This window comes from Vulpes lagopus, chromosome 11 (genome assembly GCF_018345385.1).
Source record: "Vulpes lagopus strain Blue_001 chromosome 11, ASM1834538v1, whole genome shotgun sequence".
In the NCBI taxonomy this organism is placed as follows: domain Eukaryota; kingdom Metazoa; phylum Chordata; class Mammalia; order Carnivora; family Canidae; genus Vulpes; species Vulpes lagopus.
The window spans coordinates 85,073,602-85,090,499 of NC_054834.1; the positions used below are offsets into that span (position 1 = coordinate 85,073,602).

At 36.3% G+C, this 16,898-nt stretch overlaps 1 protein-coding gene across 2 annotated transcripts in view; it reads right to left on the reverse strand.

Annotated features, from left to right (window-relative positions):
- Nucleotides 1-16,898, reverse strand: part of PLA2R1 (phospholipase A2 receptor 1) — a 113,524-nt gene that overhangs the window by 40,101 nt on the left and 56,525 nt on the right. For both annotated transcript variants that reach the window (XM_041722839.1, XM_041722838.1), the window contains exon 11: nt 11,592-11,764. In XM_041722839.1, the coding sequence (XP_041578773.1) occupies nt 11,592-11,764 (173 nt within the window). The remainder of the gene's footprint in view (nt 1-11,591; nt 11,765-16,898) is intronic.

Below are 16,898 nucleotides of genomic sequence, written 5' to 3' on the forward strand. Positions count from 1 at the left end.
ATTTGAAAGATAAAAAAAGAGAAAAGAGTTTTCTAGGGGTGCTTATAAAAAAAAGGAAGCAATTATAGATGAACATCTGAAGACTCTGATGACTCTGGACCTAAAGGCACTTTTAAAAATGTAGTCACTTGGTACTAGATATTTGTCTTGCTTAATTTCCTTCACAAGGAATGGCTTCAATTTCTTTTTAGATACAGAGCAACTGGCTTTATCCTTGTCAGCAATGGGTGATTATTTTATGCTCACAGAAAGACTAAAGAGAGTGATATAGAAGACAGAGGAAGATATACAAAGAGCCTCTCCTAAAGGAATGGAAGAGTTTGTGGAAAAAGAGAAGGAATAAGGGAGAAAGAGAAAGAACCAGCGTTTGTGTCTTCAACAATCCTGAGTTCACGTCCTACGTTAGACACTAGGCATCCTACATTAGACACAAGAAGCTCACAGTTCTGTGTGTGTGTGTGCATGCTGATGCGTCAAAGAGACCCAGAAAGGTGAAAGTGACCAGTAGTAAACAAGAAAACATGACTAGTATGACTTGTATAGAAGAAAAAAAAGTCAAGAGAGAGAGAGAGTTGGTGCATACACAGACCATCAGTCAGCTCCATTGGCCAGAACAGCTAATTAACAGTGTTAAAGATGAATGAATGAGGGATCCCTGGGTGGCTCAGCAGTTTAGTGCCTGCCTTTGGCCCAGGGCATGATACTGGAGTCCTGGGATCAAGTCTCACGTCGGGCTCCCTGCATGGAGCTTGCTTCTCCTTCTGCCTGTGTCTCTGCCTCTCTCTCTCTCTCTGTGTCTCTCATAAATAAATAAATAAATAAATAAATAAATTAATTAATTAATTAATATCTTAAAAAAAGATGAATGAATGATGGGAGCCACGCAAAGGGGAAACATTATAGCATGTAACTGCAACCTCTCAGGAGGAGATGTTTGCAATCCTGTTCAAGGAAGGAGGAGCTTTGCAATCCTGTTCAATGTAATTTTAGAATGCAGCTCATGATCCAGCAGGGTCATGAACAATAGAGGAGATGCTGCATACTCTGTGATGAGATTCTAATGAAATCAAAATGTGGAAATCTGCATGGAAGCCCCAAATGTAACAGGCCAATGGAGTTGCTCTAGTTGAAAGAGCAAGGCAAACGTACACTCCCCCCTCAACGCATCTGTCCTTCCTTCCCCAGCAGCCTTTGACTTGGCGCCTGAAGTTTGGAGTTCTAGTCTCAGCACAAATATTTAGTGACTCAAAAGCCAAACAGGTAATTAATCACAAGAAACCTTGTCTGAAATGTGAGGATAACAGTTCCTTTTCTTCTCACTGGTTTTCATGAAGATCAAATGGAATAATGTATTTTAAACACATCCTTAAAGATAGGAAGGGCTAAAACCACCCCTAAGATGTTGCTTCTATTCTTATTTTGACTTTTCATTATAAAAGCTGGGATTTTGTGGCAGAAGTTCTTCCTGCATGTTCAAAGAATTTTTAAAAAGCTCGAATCAGCAAGTTTAAAATGTAATATACTTTTTTTTTTTGTTGGTCTTGCATTTTGTCTTACTTTTTCACATCAGACAATGATTAAATAGCTTTGGTTTTAGATACTGTAGATACTCAACTCATCTTCATTAGTGGAGAAGGAGATGTTTGTGATCTGCTATGAAGATGAAAAGTGCTGCAGGAGTGTTATTGGTATTCTAAAGTGGTTAACTTAATGGAACATTTGACCCAAATTTTAAAGTCTCAGCCCCAAAGAAGCAGTAAAGCGGGGTAATAAAGGGAGACTGGGCTAAGGGAGATATAAACCGAATTTATAATCCTATATTGTGGGTGTGCTTGCAAAAGCCAAATAATAAGGTAGGGTATGGGAGAGAGTGGAGGGGGTTTTTCTCCTAGAGAAATTGTTCTCAAATTCAATAACTCATTTCCCATTGGAGAAGAAAAACTATCATCCTATTCCTATTTTTTTTTTCACCACCATATCAAATTTATTATTCCAATGGCACTAATACAGCTGGAGGTGCTCACGGTGACACCGCACAAAGTTTCCTGCCTTCTAGCTTCTGTCCAAAAAGAAAGGTCTACCCGCTCGTTCCTTCCCCCTTTCTGGGGGGAAATCCACCACGGGCCATTTACCCAAATAAACCTCTTAATGCGCTTTTTTTTTTTTTGACATTTGAGTTTCTGAAATGGAAAAAAAATGTTGAGTGTCCCATCCCGCCTCCCCCACCCCCACCAGCCAAATAAGTCCCTGCTGCTAGGGCGTTTGTTGCCTCTGAAATTTTGAAATAAATATTGAAAGAAACGGCATCAAGTGTTCACGTTGAGTGATGGCACTAAGTGGGCCCCAGAACCTGTCAGGTGGAGCGTCACTGGACAGTCTCGAGGTGTCATGGAGAATGCGAGGGCTTGTTGCTGTGGTCCATCGTCAGCCGGTGCAGGGGCTGTGCTGAGTCCCACCTGGGGTGGTGGGCTGCAGGGGAGGGCAGTGGTGAATCTCACATTTAAACTGATTTTCTTTACGTGCCCTACCCTCCCTCTATCCCCCTTCACTCTCTCCATCAAACCTCAAATATGGATAACTTTAGGTCAATTAAGAAATTCCAATTCACTATTCTTGTCCTTCCCATTTGGCAAAGCCACTAACCATAGAAATTGAGCTGATTTGGAAAGCTTCTATCTATCCTCTCTGGCCAAATACCTGAAAGTAGACGAACGAAATCAATCTGTGGCCTCAGGGTAGGAGGGAACTGTAGCTGGGCCTTCAGAGCCTCTGGACAATTATTTTACTTGAGTATAATTATTTTCCCATCCTGCAATAATCCTTACTTCTTAGGTCCTCTTCCTACCCCTTCCTTCTCTGTCCTTTTTTTCTGCCGCATGGTGAGAGTTTGATGCAGAATTTGAAAACAGATTCGACTGCGTCTACCATGAGACAATGTCAAGGTCCAGAGAGGGCAGGCATATAGTAAAGAGCTGTTGAATGATTGAATCTTCCCTTCAAATTATGTTCCTCCATTTCCATGGAGCTCCCTCTCATTCCCCCTGTTACGTTTCTTTTCTGTGTGTGCCCATAGCCCTTCCTTCAAGATCTACAATCCCGTTTTTACTTTGTATGACAGTTATTTACATGACTATAAAAAGATATGGACATTTCCAAAGAGTGCCTAGAAATGAGAATAAGTTTGCCCTCATTTATGTGGTGATTTGTTTCAGAACTCTGGGAAGCCTTAAACTGGCTCTGCCTATCTATCTGCTGGCTGGAAGGCTTTTCCTTGCTATGCGGAGTCACTTTCAAGAAAAACAGATCTGATGTGCTCTCCTGGGATCCCAATTTCCCTGCCATTGGCAGAAGATTTCTACTGACTTGGTAAGATTGGGGTAAATGCTCTGGAGTTATCCCATATGAGTGAAGCACACCTTTTCTTTTCTTTTTAAGATTTTATTTATTAATGAGAGACAGAGAGAGAGAGAGAGAGAGAGAGAGAGAGAGAGAGAGAGGCAGAGACACAGGCAGAGGGAGAAGCAGGCCCCATGCAGGGAGCCCGACGTGGGACTCGATCCCAGGTCTCCAGGATCAGGCCCTGGGCTGAAGGCGGTGCTAAACCGCTGAGCCACTCAGGCTGCCCAAAGCACACCTTTTCTGCAGTAGCATCTAGATTTAGAAACAAAACTTTTGTCACAGAGCCTGAGTAATAGATGGATGCAAAATAGTGTAAAATCCATTATTTAGTATCTATGAATAATTTAGAAATTTCAGAATTAACTGAAGATTTATGTCATGGAAATTATAATTAATTACTTTTACTGTGACAATTGTCTTATAGTCATGTATTTGAAAAAGAAGTCTTTATCTTTTAGGGATAATGCTGAAATATTTGTGGATGAAACATTGCGATGTCTGGGCTTTGCTATGACAAAATATGGGAAAGGGGGAAGTGGGTGAGGGTATAGATGAAACAAGATAGACCATGAGTTCATAATGGATGACACTGGTTATGGGTATATGCGGGGTCATTACACCATTTGAGGAATGTAATACAAAGTTGAAAAAAGTGGCGGAACTGCGATTCCACCATAGATGGAATATTTTGATGATATGACATAAGGACAGAGTCTTGGCTAAGTTTTTCAAAAACAGCAGGCTTCCTGTTTGGTGGTCAATTTTTATAGTCAGTTTGGACTGGATTAAGATTCTGACATGAGGACCAAGTTAATGGATACTTTCATGACAGGCAGGGGAAAAAAAGTGATTTAGGATGGTGTTTCTGCAAACTGCAATTTAAAAGAAAAAAAGAAACACAGAGGTTTTTATATTGCTATTTTCTTCAGAAAAAGATTTACATTTTCATCTTATTCAGAGACAATTTACTCAATGTCAGTCAACACGGGCAGCCAAACTGAGCATCATGATATTATTTTTGCTTCAGGGAGAACAGGAAAAGAGTAGTGCCACTCAAATAAATTATAGCAGAAACTTATGAATGACAAGGAGCTCTGCCTCAGTTTCAGATTTTAGACATCCAAATATGCCCCGAGGAAGGTAAAAATCAAGACTTTGTCTACTCAAAATGTATTAATTTATTTTGACAGGTATAGACATTCCTAACAAAATTCCAAAGTATATTAGAAATGAAACCTGAGCTTTTTTTTTTTCGGTAATAGTACGACATGGAACTTTACTATTCTCTGCATTTTAATATTATTCATAAATTTGTAGAATGAGTAGGTTGTTTATTGACTAAATTATAATGTTTCTTTTATAGAGCCATGCAAAGTATATATATATATATATATATATATATATATATATATATATATATATATACACCAGTGTTTATACACAAAAAATGTAATTTGTGTTAACTTCACCTTGCAGGCATCTTTAAAAAGTATAGTTTAAAATAATAATAAACTATGTATTTTAGAGCATTTCAGATTCATAGCAAAATTGAATGGAAAGTACAGTCATCCCTTATACCTCCTGCCCCATATATGTAAAACCTTCCCCACTATTGATATCCCATACCACAATGGTACATTTGTTAAAATTTAGAGTGACACATCATTATTAACCCCAAATCCATGATTTACATTACATTAGATTTCATTGTTGATGTTGTACATTCTATGGTTTGAACAAATGTGTATATATGTGTATATATATATATGTATATATATATATATATATACCACTGTATTACCATATAGAATAGTTTCTTTGCCCCCCAAATCCTCTGTGCTCTGCCTATTTATCCCTACCTCCCCTCCAAACAACTTTTTACAAGTATTCTCTTAACTGTCCCGTAGTTTTGCGTTTGTCAATGGTTGGTATCATGTAGTATGTAGATTTTTCAATTGGCCTTTTTCACTTAGTAATATGCATTTAAGTTTCTTCCATTTCTTTTATTTTTATTTTTTTAAAAGATTTTATTTATTTATTCTTGAGAGACACACAGAGAGAGGCAGAGACACAGGCAGAGGGAGAAGCAGGCTCTCTGCAGGGAGCCCGAAGTGGGACTTGACCCCTGGACTCCAGGATCATGCCCTGGGCTGAAGGCAGGCACTAAACCCCTGAGCCACCCAGGAATCCCCTTTTCCATTTTTTTTAATGGCTTGGTAGCTCATTTTTTTTTTTAGCACTGAATAATATTACCTTGTCTGCTATACTATACTTTATCCATTCACCTGCTCAAGGCCACTTTGACTGATTATAAGTTTTTGTAAGTATGAATAAAATTTCTATGAAAATTCATGTGTAGATTTTTATGTGGACATTAGTTTTCAGTTTATTCGGGTAAACTGAATACCAAGGAGTATGATTGCTGGGTTATGTGATGGTAAGAGTATGTTTAGTTTTGTAAGAAACTGTCAAACTATCTTTGAAAGTGCTGTACTATTTTGCATTCCTACTAGCAATGTATGAGTGTCCCTGTTCCATAGTCTCATTGGCATTTGGTACTGTCAGTGTTTTGGACTTTGGTCATTCTAATAGTGGTATCTCATCACAATTTACAATTTTCTAGTGATACACGATGTTGAACATAGTTTCATGTGCTCATTTGCCATCTATATATCTTCCTTGTTTAAGCTTTGTCCATTTTAAAAAATTTATTTTATTTATTTTAGAGAAAAAGTGTGAACAGAGGGAGGGGTAGAAGGAGAGACTGATGCAGTCTCCCTGCTGAATGGGAGGCCTAACTTGGGGCTCAGACTCACAACCCTGAGATCATGACCTGAGCCAAAACCAAGAGTTGGATACTCAGCTGACTGAGCCACCCAGGTACCCCAGGTCTTTTGTCCATTTTTAAATCTTGTCCTTCGTTTCCTTATTGTTGCGTTTAAGGAATTCTTTGCATATTTTGGATAACAGTCTGTTATCAGATGTAGTATTTGCAGATTTTTCTCTAAGTCTGTGGCTTGAATTCTCATTCTCTTTGCATTGTCTTTCTCAGAGCAGAAGTTTTTAGTTTTAACGAAGATTGTTTTTCTCATGGATTGTTCCTTTGGTGTTGTATCTAAAAAGTCATTGCCTGACCCAAGGTCATCTGGGTTTTCTACTATATTATCTTCTAGGAGTATCATAGCTTTGTGATTCACATTTAGGTCTGTGGTGCATGTCAGTCAATTTCTGGGCTCTCTGTTCTGTTCTGTTGATTTGTCTTTTTTTTTTTCCCCTAATACCACACTGTTTTGATTACTCTAGTTTTATAGTAAGTCTTGAAGTCAGGTAGTGTTAGTTCTCTGACTTTGTTCTTCTCCATCAATATGGAGTTGGCTATTTTGCCTCCCCATATAAACTTAAAAATCACTTTGTCAATGTCCATAAAATAGCTTGCTGGGATTTTGACTGGGATAGTACTGAATCTACAGGTCAGTTTGTGAAAAACTGACATTTTGACAATATTGAGTTTTTTTATACATGAACATGGAATATCTCTCCATTTATTTAGTTCTTCTTTGATTTGTTTCATTAAAGTTTATAGTTTTACTCATATAGATTGTTGTATACATTTTCTGTTAGGTTTATATATAAGTGTTATAATTTGGAGGGTGCTAATGTAAACGATAATGTTTTTCATTTTAAACTCCACTTGTTCATTGCTATTACATAAGAAAGCAGTTGACCTTTGTTCACTAATCTTTATGCTGCAATCTTGCTATAATCACGTATTAATTAGTTCAAGGGTTTTTTTTTAATTGATTCTTATTTTCTACATAGACAATCTTATCATCTGTGAACAAAGTTTTATTTCTTTCTTTCCAATCTGTATACCTTTTATTTGTTTTTTTTTTTTTTTGGTCTTATTGCATTAGTGAGGACTTCTAGTTACAATGTTTAAAAGAAGTGTTGGTGTGTTGGTAGGGAACATTCTTGCCTTTTTCCTGGTGTTAGTGGGAAAGCTTTTCACCATTAAGTATGATATCTGTGCGTTTTGTAGATGTTCTTTATAAAGTTGAGGAAGTTCTCCTGTACTCCGAGTTTGCTAACAGTTTTTAAAACAAATAGGTGTTGGATTTTGTCACATGTTTTTCTGCACCTATTGATATGATTATGTGACTTTTTAAAATAGCCTATTGATGTGATGGATTACACTAATTAATTTTTGAATGTTGAATCATCCTTGTATAACTGAGATAAATCCCACTTGGTTGTGGTGTATAACTGTTTTTTATAGTGTTGGATTTAATTTATTAATATTTCATTGAAGATTTTTGCTACTCTCTTCATGAGAGACATTGGTCTGTAATTTTCTTTTTTTGCAATATCTTTGTCCGATTTTGGTATTAGGGTAATGCTGGCCTCTGAATGGGACAGCAAGTATTCTCTCTGCTTCTAACTTCTGGAAAAGATTGTAGAGAATTGGTGTAATTTCTTCCTTAAATGTTTAGTGGAATTCACCAGTGAACCCTTGTGGACCTAGTGCTTTCTGTTTTGGAAGTTATGAATTTTTGTTTCAATTTCTTTAATAGCTATAGGCCTACTTCAATAGTCTATTTCTTCTTGTGTGAATTTTGGCTAATTGTACCTTAAGGAACTGGTCAGTTTCATCTAGGTTACCAAATTTGTGGATATAGAGTTGTTCATAATATTTCTTTATTATCCTTTAATGCCTCTGGGAACTATAGTGATGCTCCTTCTTTTATTTGTGATATCAGTAATTTGTGTCTTCTCTTTTTTCTTAGTCTGGCTACAGGGTTATCAATTTCATTGATCTTTTGAAAGAACCTAATTCTGGTTTTGTTGATTTTCTTTATTGAGTTCCTATTTTCAATTTTATTGATTTCTGCTCTAATTCTTATTATTTTCTTTGACTTACTTTGGATTTAATTTTCTCTTCTTTTTCTAGTTTCCTAAGGTAGAAGTTTAGATTATGGATTTTAGATATTTCTTTTTTTCTCATATATGCATTTAGTGCCTTAAATTTTCCCCCAAGCATTACTTTCTCTGCATCTTACAAATTTTGATAAGTTGTATTTTCATTTTCATTTAGTTTAAAAGGTTTTAAAATTCCTCTTGAGATTTCTTCTTTGATCCATGTGTTATTTAGAAATGTATCGTCTAATCTCTAAGTATTTCGGGATCTTTCAACTGTTATTGGTTTCTAGTTTAATTTACTGTAGCCTGAGAGAAGACGTTGTATGATTTCTATTCTTTTTTTTGTATATATTTTTTATTGGAGTTAGATTTGCCAACATATAGCATAACACCCAGTGCTCATCCCATCAAGTGCCTCCCTCAGTGCCTATCACCCAGTCACCCCAACCTCCCGCCCACCTCCCCTTCCACCACCCCTTGTTTGTTTCCCAGAGTTAGGTGTCTCTCAGGTTCTGTACCCTCACTGATATTTCCCACTCATTTTCTCTCCTCTCCCCTTTATTCCCTTTCACTATTTTTTATATTCCCCAAATGAATGAGACCATATGATGTTTCTCCTTTTCCAATTGACTTACTTCACTCAGCATAATACCCTCCAGTTCCATCCACACTGAAGCAAATGGTGGGTATTTGTCATTTCTAATGGCTGAGTAATATCCCATTGTATACATAGACCACATCTTTATCCATTCATCTTTCGATGAACACTGAGGCTCCTTCCGCAGTTTGGCTATTGTGGACGTTGGTGCTATGGACATTGGGGTGCAGGTGTCCTGCCATTTCACTGCATCTGTCTATTTGGGGTAAATCCCCAGCAGTGCAATTGCTGGGTTGTAGGGCAGTTCTATTTTTAAACTCTTTGAGGAACCTCCACACAGTTTTCCAGAGTCGCTGCACCAGGTCCCATTCCCACCAACAGGGCAAGAGGGTTTCCCTTTCTCCACATCCTCGCCAACATTTGTTGTTTCCTGTCTTGTTAATTGTCCCCATTCTCACTGGTGTGAGGTGGGATCTCATTGTGGTTTTGATTTCTATTTCCCTGATGGCCAGTGACGTGGAGCATTTTCTCATGTGCTTGTTGGCCATGTCTATGTCTTCCTCTGTGGGATTCCTGTTCATGTCTTCTGCCCACTTCATGATTGGATTGTTTGTTTCTTTGCTGTTGATTTTAATACGTTCTTTATAGATCTTGGATCCTAGCCCTTTATCTGATATGTCATTTGCAAATATCTTCTCCCATTCTGTAGGTTGTCTTTTTTGTTTTGCTGACTGTTTCCTTTGCTGTGCAGAAAACTTTTATCGTGATTAAGTCCCAATAGTTCATTTTTGCTTTTGTTTCCCTTGCCTTCATAGATGTGTCTTGCAAGAAGTTGCTGTGGCCAAGTTCAAAAAGGGTGTTGCCTGTGTTCTCCTCTAGGATTTTGATGGATTCTTGTCTCACATTTAGATCTTTCATCCATTTTGAGTTTATCTTTGTGTATGGTGTAAGAGAATGGTTTATTTTTGTTTACAGTGTTTATCTTTGTTTATGGTGTAAGAGAATTCTGCACGTGGCTGTCCAATTTTCCCAGCACCATTTATTGAAGAGACTGTCCTCTTTCCAGTGGATAGTCTTTCCTCCTTTGTCGAGTATTAGTTGATCATAGAGTTGAGGGCCCATTTCTGGGTTCTCTATTCTGTTCCATTGATCTATGTGTCTGTTTTTGTGCCAGTACCACACTGTCTTGATGATAACAGCTTTGTAGTACAGCCTGAAATCCAGCATTGTGATGCCCCGGCTTTGGTTTTCTTTTTCAATATTCCCCTAGCTATTTGGGGATGATTTCTATTCTTTTAAATTTGTTAAAATGTGTTTTATGGCCAGAATGTGGTCTATCTTAGCAAATATTTCATGTGAGCTTGAGAAGAATGTGTAATTTGATCTTGGTGGATTAGGTAGTCCATAGATATCTGATAGGGGGAGTGTTAAAGTCTCTAATTGTAATAGTAGCTTCATCTATTTCTCCTTGCAGTTCTATCAGCTTTTTTCTCATGTATTTTGACACTCTGCCATTAAGCACATACACATTCAGGACTGTTATATCTTCTTAGAGTACTGACTCCTTTACCATTACATAATGTTCATTTTTTTAATTCCCGAAAAATTTCCTTATTCTGAAGTCTGCTGTGTGAAATTAATATAGCTATTACTGCCTTTGTTTGATTAGTATTTGTATAGTGTATCTTTCTCCATCCTTTTAATCTACATGTGTCTTTATATTTAAAGTGGGTTTCCTGTAGTCAACATATGGTTGGGTCTTATGTTTTGATCTGTTCTGACAATCTCTTTTAGTTGATATATTTAGTCATTTGACTAATTATTATTACATGTTTGATTTATGAAAATTATTTTGATAATATTACAATAATATTTATCTTTCCTCAGGGAAGAGCCTGAGGCCCCATTTCCTCCAGAAACAAATGTAGAGGTAACATATTGCCTATCATTTCTTCAGGTAGCCTGATTGAGACCCACAAGTAAAATAGGGACCAAGGCATCCAAATAGGAACTCATGATGAGGCAAAAGGGTGTCAAGTCTAGGTTGGTGTCCTGTTCCACAGGGCCTAGTTCTAGTGTAGGTTGTGGCTGGAGCCATTTGCTTCTCTGGAACTGACTAACCTGGTACAGTTTCATGTTTTGGAATCTAGAGCTGAGCTTATGAGAGTGAACTAATAGAGCTCTAACTCTGAAATCTTGGCTAAGTTACCACAGAGGTCCATGGAGGAGATGGATTAATGAAAGTCTTACCTAAGTAATGGGCCTGCATTCCACAGCAGAGTGGCACTGACTGTGGATTGACAGATATGTCCATATGTGCCCATTCAGTGTGCTTTGAAGTATAACAGACTATTCTGGCCTGAGTAAACCCCTGCGATTCTTGGACAATGAGGGGGATGGGGTTGGGGAAAAGACTTTAGAAGGAAGAAACTGGACTTCCTGCTAATAAAGGCATATGTGATCTTGAGCAATGAATTTATACCTTGAACCTGTCAAATGTCACACGGATTATACTTTTAAAAATAGCCAGCCATAGGTCACCCCCTGAGAACCTGTGGTAATTGTTTTAATTGATTAGGCATAAAAGAAGCACCAAAGGAGGTGTATCATGGGGTGGAAGGAATTTTGGTCAAAGAAAATAGGAGGGAGAAGTGGTATTATAGTCCCCTCTACTCACGAGGCTGACGTGCATTCCAGTGTGTGTACTTCACCGGCTCAGACTTCTGCCCCGATGCTGTCTTCCAAGTGTATTCTCCTGTATCATTTTGGTCTTGAAGAGCTATCCAAAAATAGCTGTTCTTCGTTTTTACCATGCTACTGATCAAACTGGTAATAAAAGCCTGTTCAAACCTTAAAAATGGAAAAAAAAGAAATGGTTATAGTAAATTTCTGGGCAATAAAAAAAATGTCATTAAAGCATAATGAGGTGCACAAAATGGCACCAGGGTAAGCATTTCTGATGAATTCTTCAGAACATGGAGCAGAAAAATACTCAAAGACCCTGAACATTACTAATACATGCCAAATGTCTGTGCAATTCCCAGAAATAGATGAGTGAGGAAAATTTGAGTCTCAAAGACAAGGCTTAATTCTTTCAAGGAATAGAGTCCAGCTCCAGTTTCAGAGTATAGTTGGTAAAGTCCATAAAGCTAGCAAAATATTTCTTGGCACAACATGTCCCTGTTTTGTAATTAGGCTACAAAGCACATACCTTGCCATAATGTTTGTGCGGTGGGGAAGAGGAATGAACATTGCCAACATGGAGTTCACATGCACCCACCCAGCATACTTGCCTAGTGAGAATGGAACAGAGATTTGAGTAGCAATTTTATGGCTCCCAAATTAGTTTGTTCACAAGCACATGGAGTCATTGGCTTATTTAAATGTGTTCAGATGTGTGCATTCCCTGAAGATAAATTTAAAACCCTAGGAACTAAACCAAGGATGTACACCCACTAATATTTTTCCCACATGGCTGAGTGAACTAGTGTTCATTGATTGGTGGCAGTTCTCCTTTCCCAACATGAATGCATCAAAAGTGGAATCTGGAAAATTTGTATATATGCTTCCACATGAATATCTAATAGAAAAATGTGAGGATTAAAATTTGGCACTGAAATTTTAAACTAAGATGTAAACTACCTTGAAAAATTTATTTTCAACACATCTGAAGTTTTTTTTTCTTTTTTTTTTAGATTTTATTTATTCATTCATGAGAGACACAGAGGGAGGCAGAGACACAGGCAGAGGGAGAAGCAGGCCCCCTGCAGGGAACCCGATGTGGGACTTCTGGGACTCTGGGATCACACCCCTGAGCTGAAGGCAGACGTTCAACCACTGAACCACCCAGGCGTCCCACATCTGAAGTTTTGAGGAAACACATTTCAAACAGTGGTGACTTTTGGCCAGAACTGCTGAGTCAGTAAGAAAGGGTAGACCTGATGAGATTACCCAGGAAACCAAGGAAAGCAAATTAGATGTTTTCATCCAATTCTGGAATTTTTTCATTAGCATGCATACTTCAGTTGCTAAGGGAAACAAAAGCAATGGGGTCGTTCAAGACTAGAAGAGTTCCAAAGGAAATGGAAAGAAGAGAGAAAAGAATACAAAGAACTAAAGTTCTTAACTGCCTTATGAACATCACTACCAATATTTAGTTATCTTAGGCACCCATGATACTCCTCTTTGCAGAGCATATGGATTTTTATTACACTTTAGTAAATATTTTCTGTACTCTATTAATAATCGAAAGAGCACACATTTGAAATTAGAAAAGTTCTTTTTTAACCAGATTGCAGTGGCAGAGTTTTATGTAAATGTGTTTCAAAAGGAAAGTACATAAAACTAAACATTATCTAGATGCTATTGTAATTTTCCTTATGCTTTCAATGGTTCTTGCTCTCATAACTTAGGATCTGCTTTACCTTCTCTTCTCTGAGACAGAGTTGCTTTGTTATCATGCCCAGCCAGTGCCTTTGATTGCTGTCTTAGGAGGCCAGCAAGGCGCTTCATCATGGAGGCTATGGCCAGACCACCGTTACTGTGCTGGTTCAAACCCAGGAGATATTACTGGTTCTTCCATTACCTTGTACTATGGCATTTATTGGATAAGGGAGAAAAAACGTTGTCTGTGAACTTGGCTACTGGTGTCACTCTTCATAACAACATTTTGGTTTTGTTCCCTGTTGGTTTTAGATTTATTTAGTCTACTCTGATTTGCTATTTTATCACTATTAATGATTGCTTAAAACAATAGAACACCCCCCAAAAAACAACAAAAAAAAATATGAAAACCTTGTGCTTCTTAAATTAGCAAGTATCTTTTAAGTAGTTGCTTTTAACACTCATATATTAGATCCTAAAACCTTCAAATCAGGACTCTAGTTTTCTTGGTACAGTTTAGAAGGTATCATTGTTAATAAAGAAATTCAGGAAATATGTCTTTCTTTTAAATCATATATTCTAAAAACTTAACTTTAGATCATAGCATGCAGCCTTTGGAGTGTCTGTTTCCAACAGATAAAGAAGTAAGAGGACATTTTATATTTGTTACCACTCACTATTTGGTCCCAAACACTTAAAAGTGTTGTGAAACTCTCACTTACAGTAATAGAGCAGATGATCTTTTAAAGTCTTTTTCTTTTTTTTTAATTTGGACTTTTTGTCTGGTTTCAGTGGATTATATAATTCAAATGTTGCTGTGACATAAGACAAAAAGTAACCATATATACATATTTTTATATTATTATTTGAACCAGAATAACATATTATATCTAAGGAATTCAGTAAAGTAAAAATTGTTATTTTTTAGAAAAACAAATTGCATATGTGTAACTACTTATAAAAAAATCAAATTTTTAGGGAAATCATTCTTAAAATCAGAAAAATAATGTTTTCCAATCAACTCCTTAAAAAAGTTAAGAAATCAAATGTGCATTTTCAATGTAAATAAGAAAAATATATCTTGAATTTCCATCAGTTTGATGAGAAATTGTTACTTATGGTGCTAAACTTTACATTTTAATTTTAAAAGTGCAATTTGAAGGCAGCAATACATATTTTTGGGATACATTGACAAATTTTTTCATTTCAAAATAAATTTTACATTTAAAAAATTCACACTTCAAAAGGAGATATTGTGTATTTGAATCTCTAACTGAATATATTTCTTTATCCATTTAGCCAGTGACAAAATGTAGCTGAAAAAAAATATGTTTCTTGTCTGTGAGTAACACAACACTTAGCAGTGTTTGTATTACCTAAAATGAGAAATAAGAAAAAAAGTAATGAACTGGATGTAGCTTCACTAGAGAGCTTATTTCACTTAAAAAAAAAAAAAAATATATATATATAGTGATAGTTTTACATACAGTGATCCACTTAGGAGGTATTCAACTTTGAACTGAATAATTACAATGGGATTTCTTTTAATAACATAATTGTTAACATTTTTTAATACCATATCAAATAACTGACTCATTGCTGAATGAATAGTTGGATTCTTATTTTAATACCATTTACAAAAATTAACTGAAAAATCATAAATTTCTTTCTTTTTCTTTTAAATAAAGAATAGAAATAGAATATTAGTAGCTTTAAAATGGGAGACATGCACATGATTATTACTACAAGAAGTTTTTGGTGGCATTCTTCAAGGACCTGAGATATTAAGTTTTTGGCTGTTGTTTATTTCAAAAGACTAGAGGAGAAATAGAGACTTTAAAAAGATACTTAACATACACACAAGAACAAATTCCAAACTGTTAATGCCAGTTACCTTTGTTAACTGTTAATGGGAGAGAAGTGGGATTGGTTGGGAGGGAGGAGGAATGGCAGTGAGAGGGCACTTTCATTTTTTAGTTTATATTCTTCTGGCTTGTTTAAATTTATACCAATGAGAATGTTTTTATTGCATAATTTTAAAGAGGATAACTAAAATATGTTTTTAAAAAGAATCTTAGGGGTGCCTGGGTGGCTCAGTTGGTTCAATGTCTGACTCCTGGTTTCGGCTCAGGTCATGATCTCATGGGTTGCAGGATTGAGCCTCATGTTATCAGGCTCCTCACCCGGTGGGGAGTCTGCTTGAAGATTCTTTACCTTTGTCCTTCCCCCAACTTGTGGATGCTCTCTCTATCTGTCTCTCTCAGATCAATAATTCTTTTAAAAATATATATAAAATAAATAAAAATAAAGTTAACTGCATTCTATTATTCTATAGAACTAATAAATACAGCAAAGTTCAAGACACAAAGTCAGCACACAAAAATCAGTTGCATTTCTATATACTAACAATGAAGAATCTGAAAAAGAAACTACAAAAACAATTTTGTATATAATAGCATCAAAAAATTAAAAAATACTTGGGAATAAGCTTAACTGAGGAGGCAAAAGACTTGTGCATTGAAAACTACAACATGCTGATGAAAGAAATTAAAGAAGACCCAAATAAATGGAGAGAAATCCCATGTTCATAGATTGAAAAACCAATTGTTTAAATATCTATACTACCCAAAGTGATCTACAGATTGAATGCAGTCCATGTTAAAATCCCAATGATGTCTTTTGCAGAAATAGAAAAATCCATCTTAAAATTCATATGGAATTTCAAAGGATCCTGAATAGAAAAAAAAAAAAAACCCAAACCAAAACAAAACTAAAAGAAAAAGAACAAAGCTGGTCTCACACTTCCTGAATTCAAAACTTACTGAAAGTACAATAATAAAAAAACATGTGGAACCAGCATAAAGACAGACATAGATTAATAGAATAGAACAGAGAACCTAGAAATAAACATTTGCAAATAGAGTCAAATGATTTTCCACAAGGGTGCCAAGACCATTCAACAGGAAAAGACAGTCTTTTCAACAATGATGTTGGGAAAACTGGATATCTACCTGTAGATGATGAATACAGCTGGACTCTTCTCACTTTATACCATTTACAAAAATTAACTGAAAATGGATCAAAAACCTAAACACAAGAGCTAAAATTATAACACTCATTTAAAAAAAGGGGAAATTTTCACGACATTTAATGTGGCAATGATTTCTTAGATATGACACCAAAAGCACAGGCAACAAAATAAGAATGGATAAAACAGACTTTATCAAAATTTAAAAGTTTGTGCATCAAAGGACATCAACAGAGTGAAAAAAGCAACTCACAGAATAGAACAACGTATTTGCAAATTTTGTCTCTGATAAGGGATTAATATCCAGAATATATAAAGCACTACTACAACTCAACAAAGAATAAACAGTCCAATTAAAAAATGGGTAAACGGATGCCTGGGTGGCTCAGCGGTTGAGCGGCTATCTTTGGCTCAGGGTTTGATCCCGGGATTCCAGAATTGAGTCCCACATCGGACTCCCTGTGAGGAGCCTGTTTCTCCTTCTGCCTATGTCTCTACCTCTCTTTCTGTCTTTCATGAATAAATAAATAAAATCTTTTTTACAAAAATAAAAAATGAGTAAAGTATTTGAAT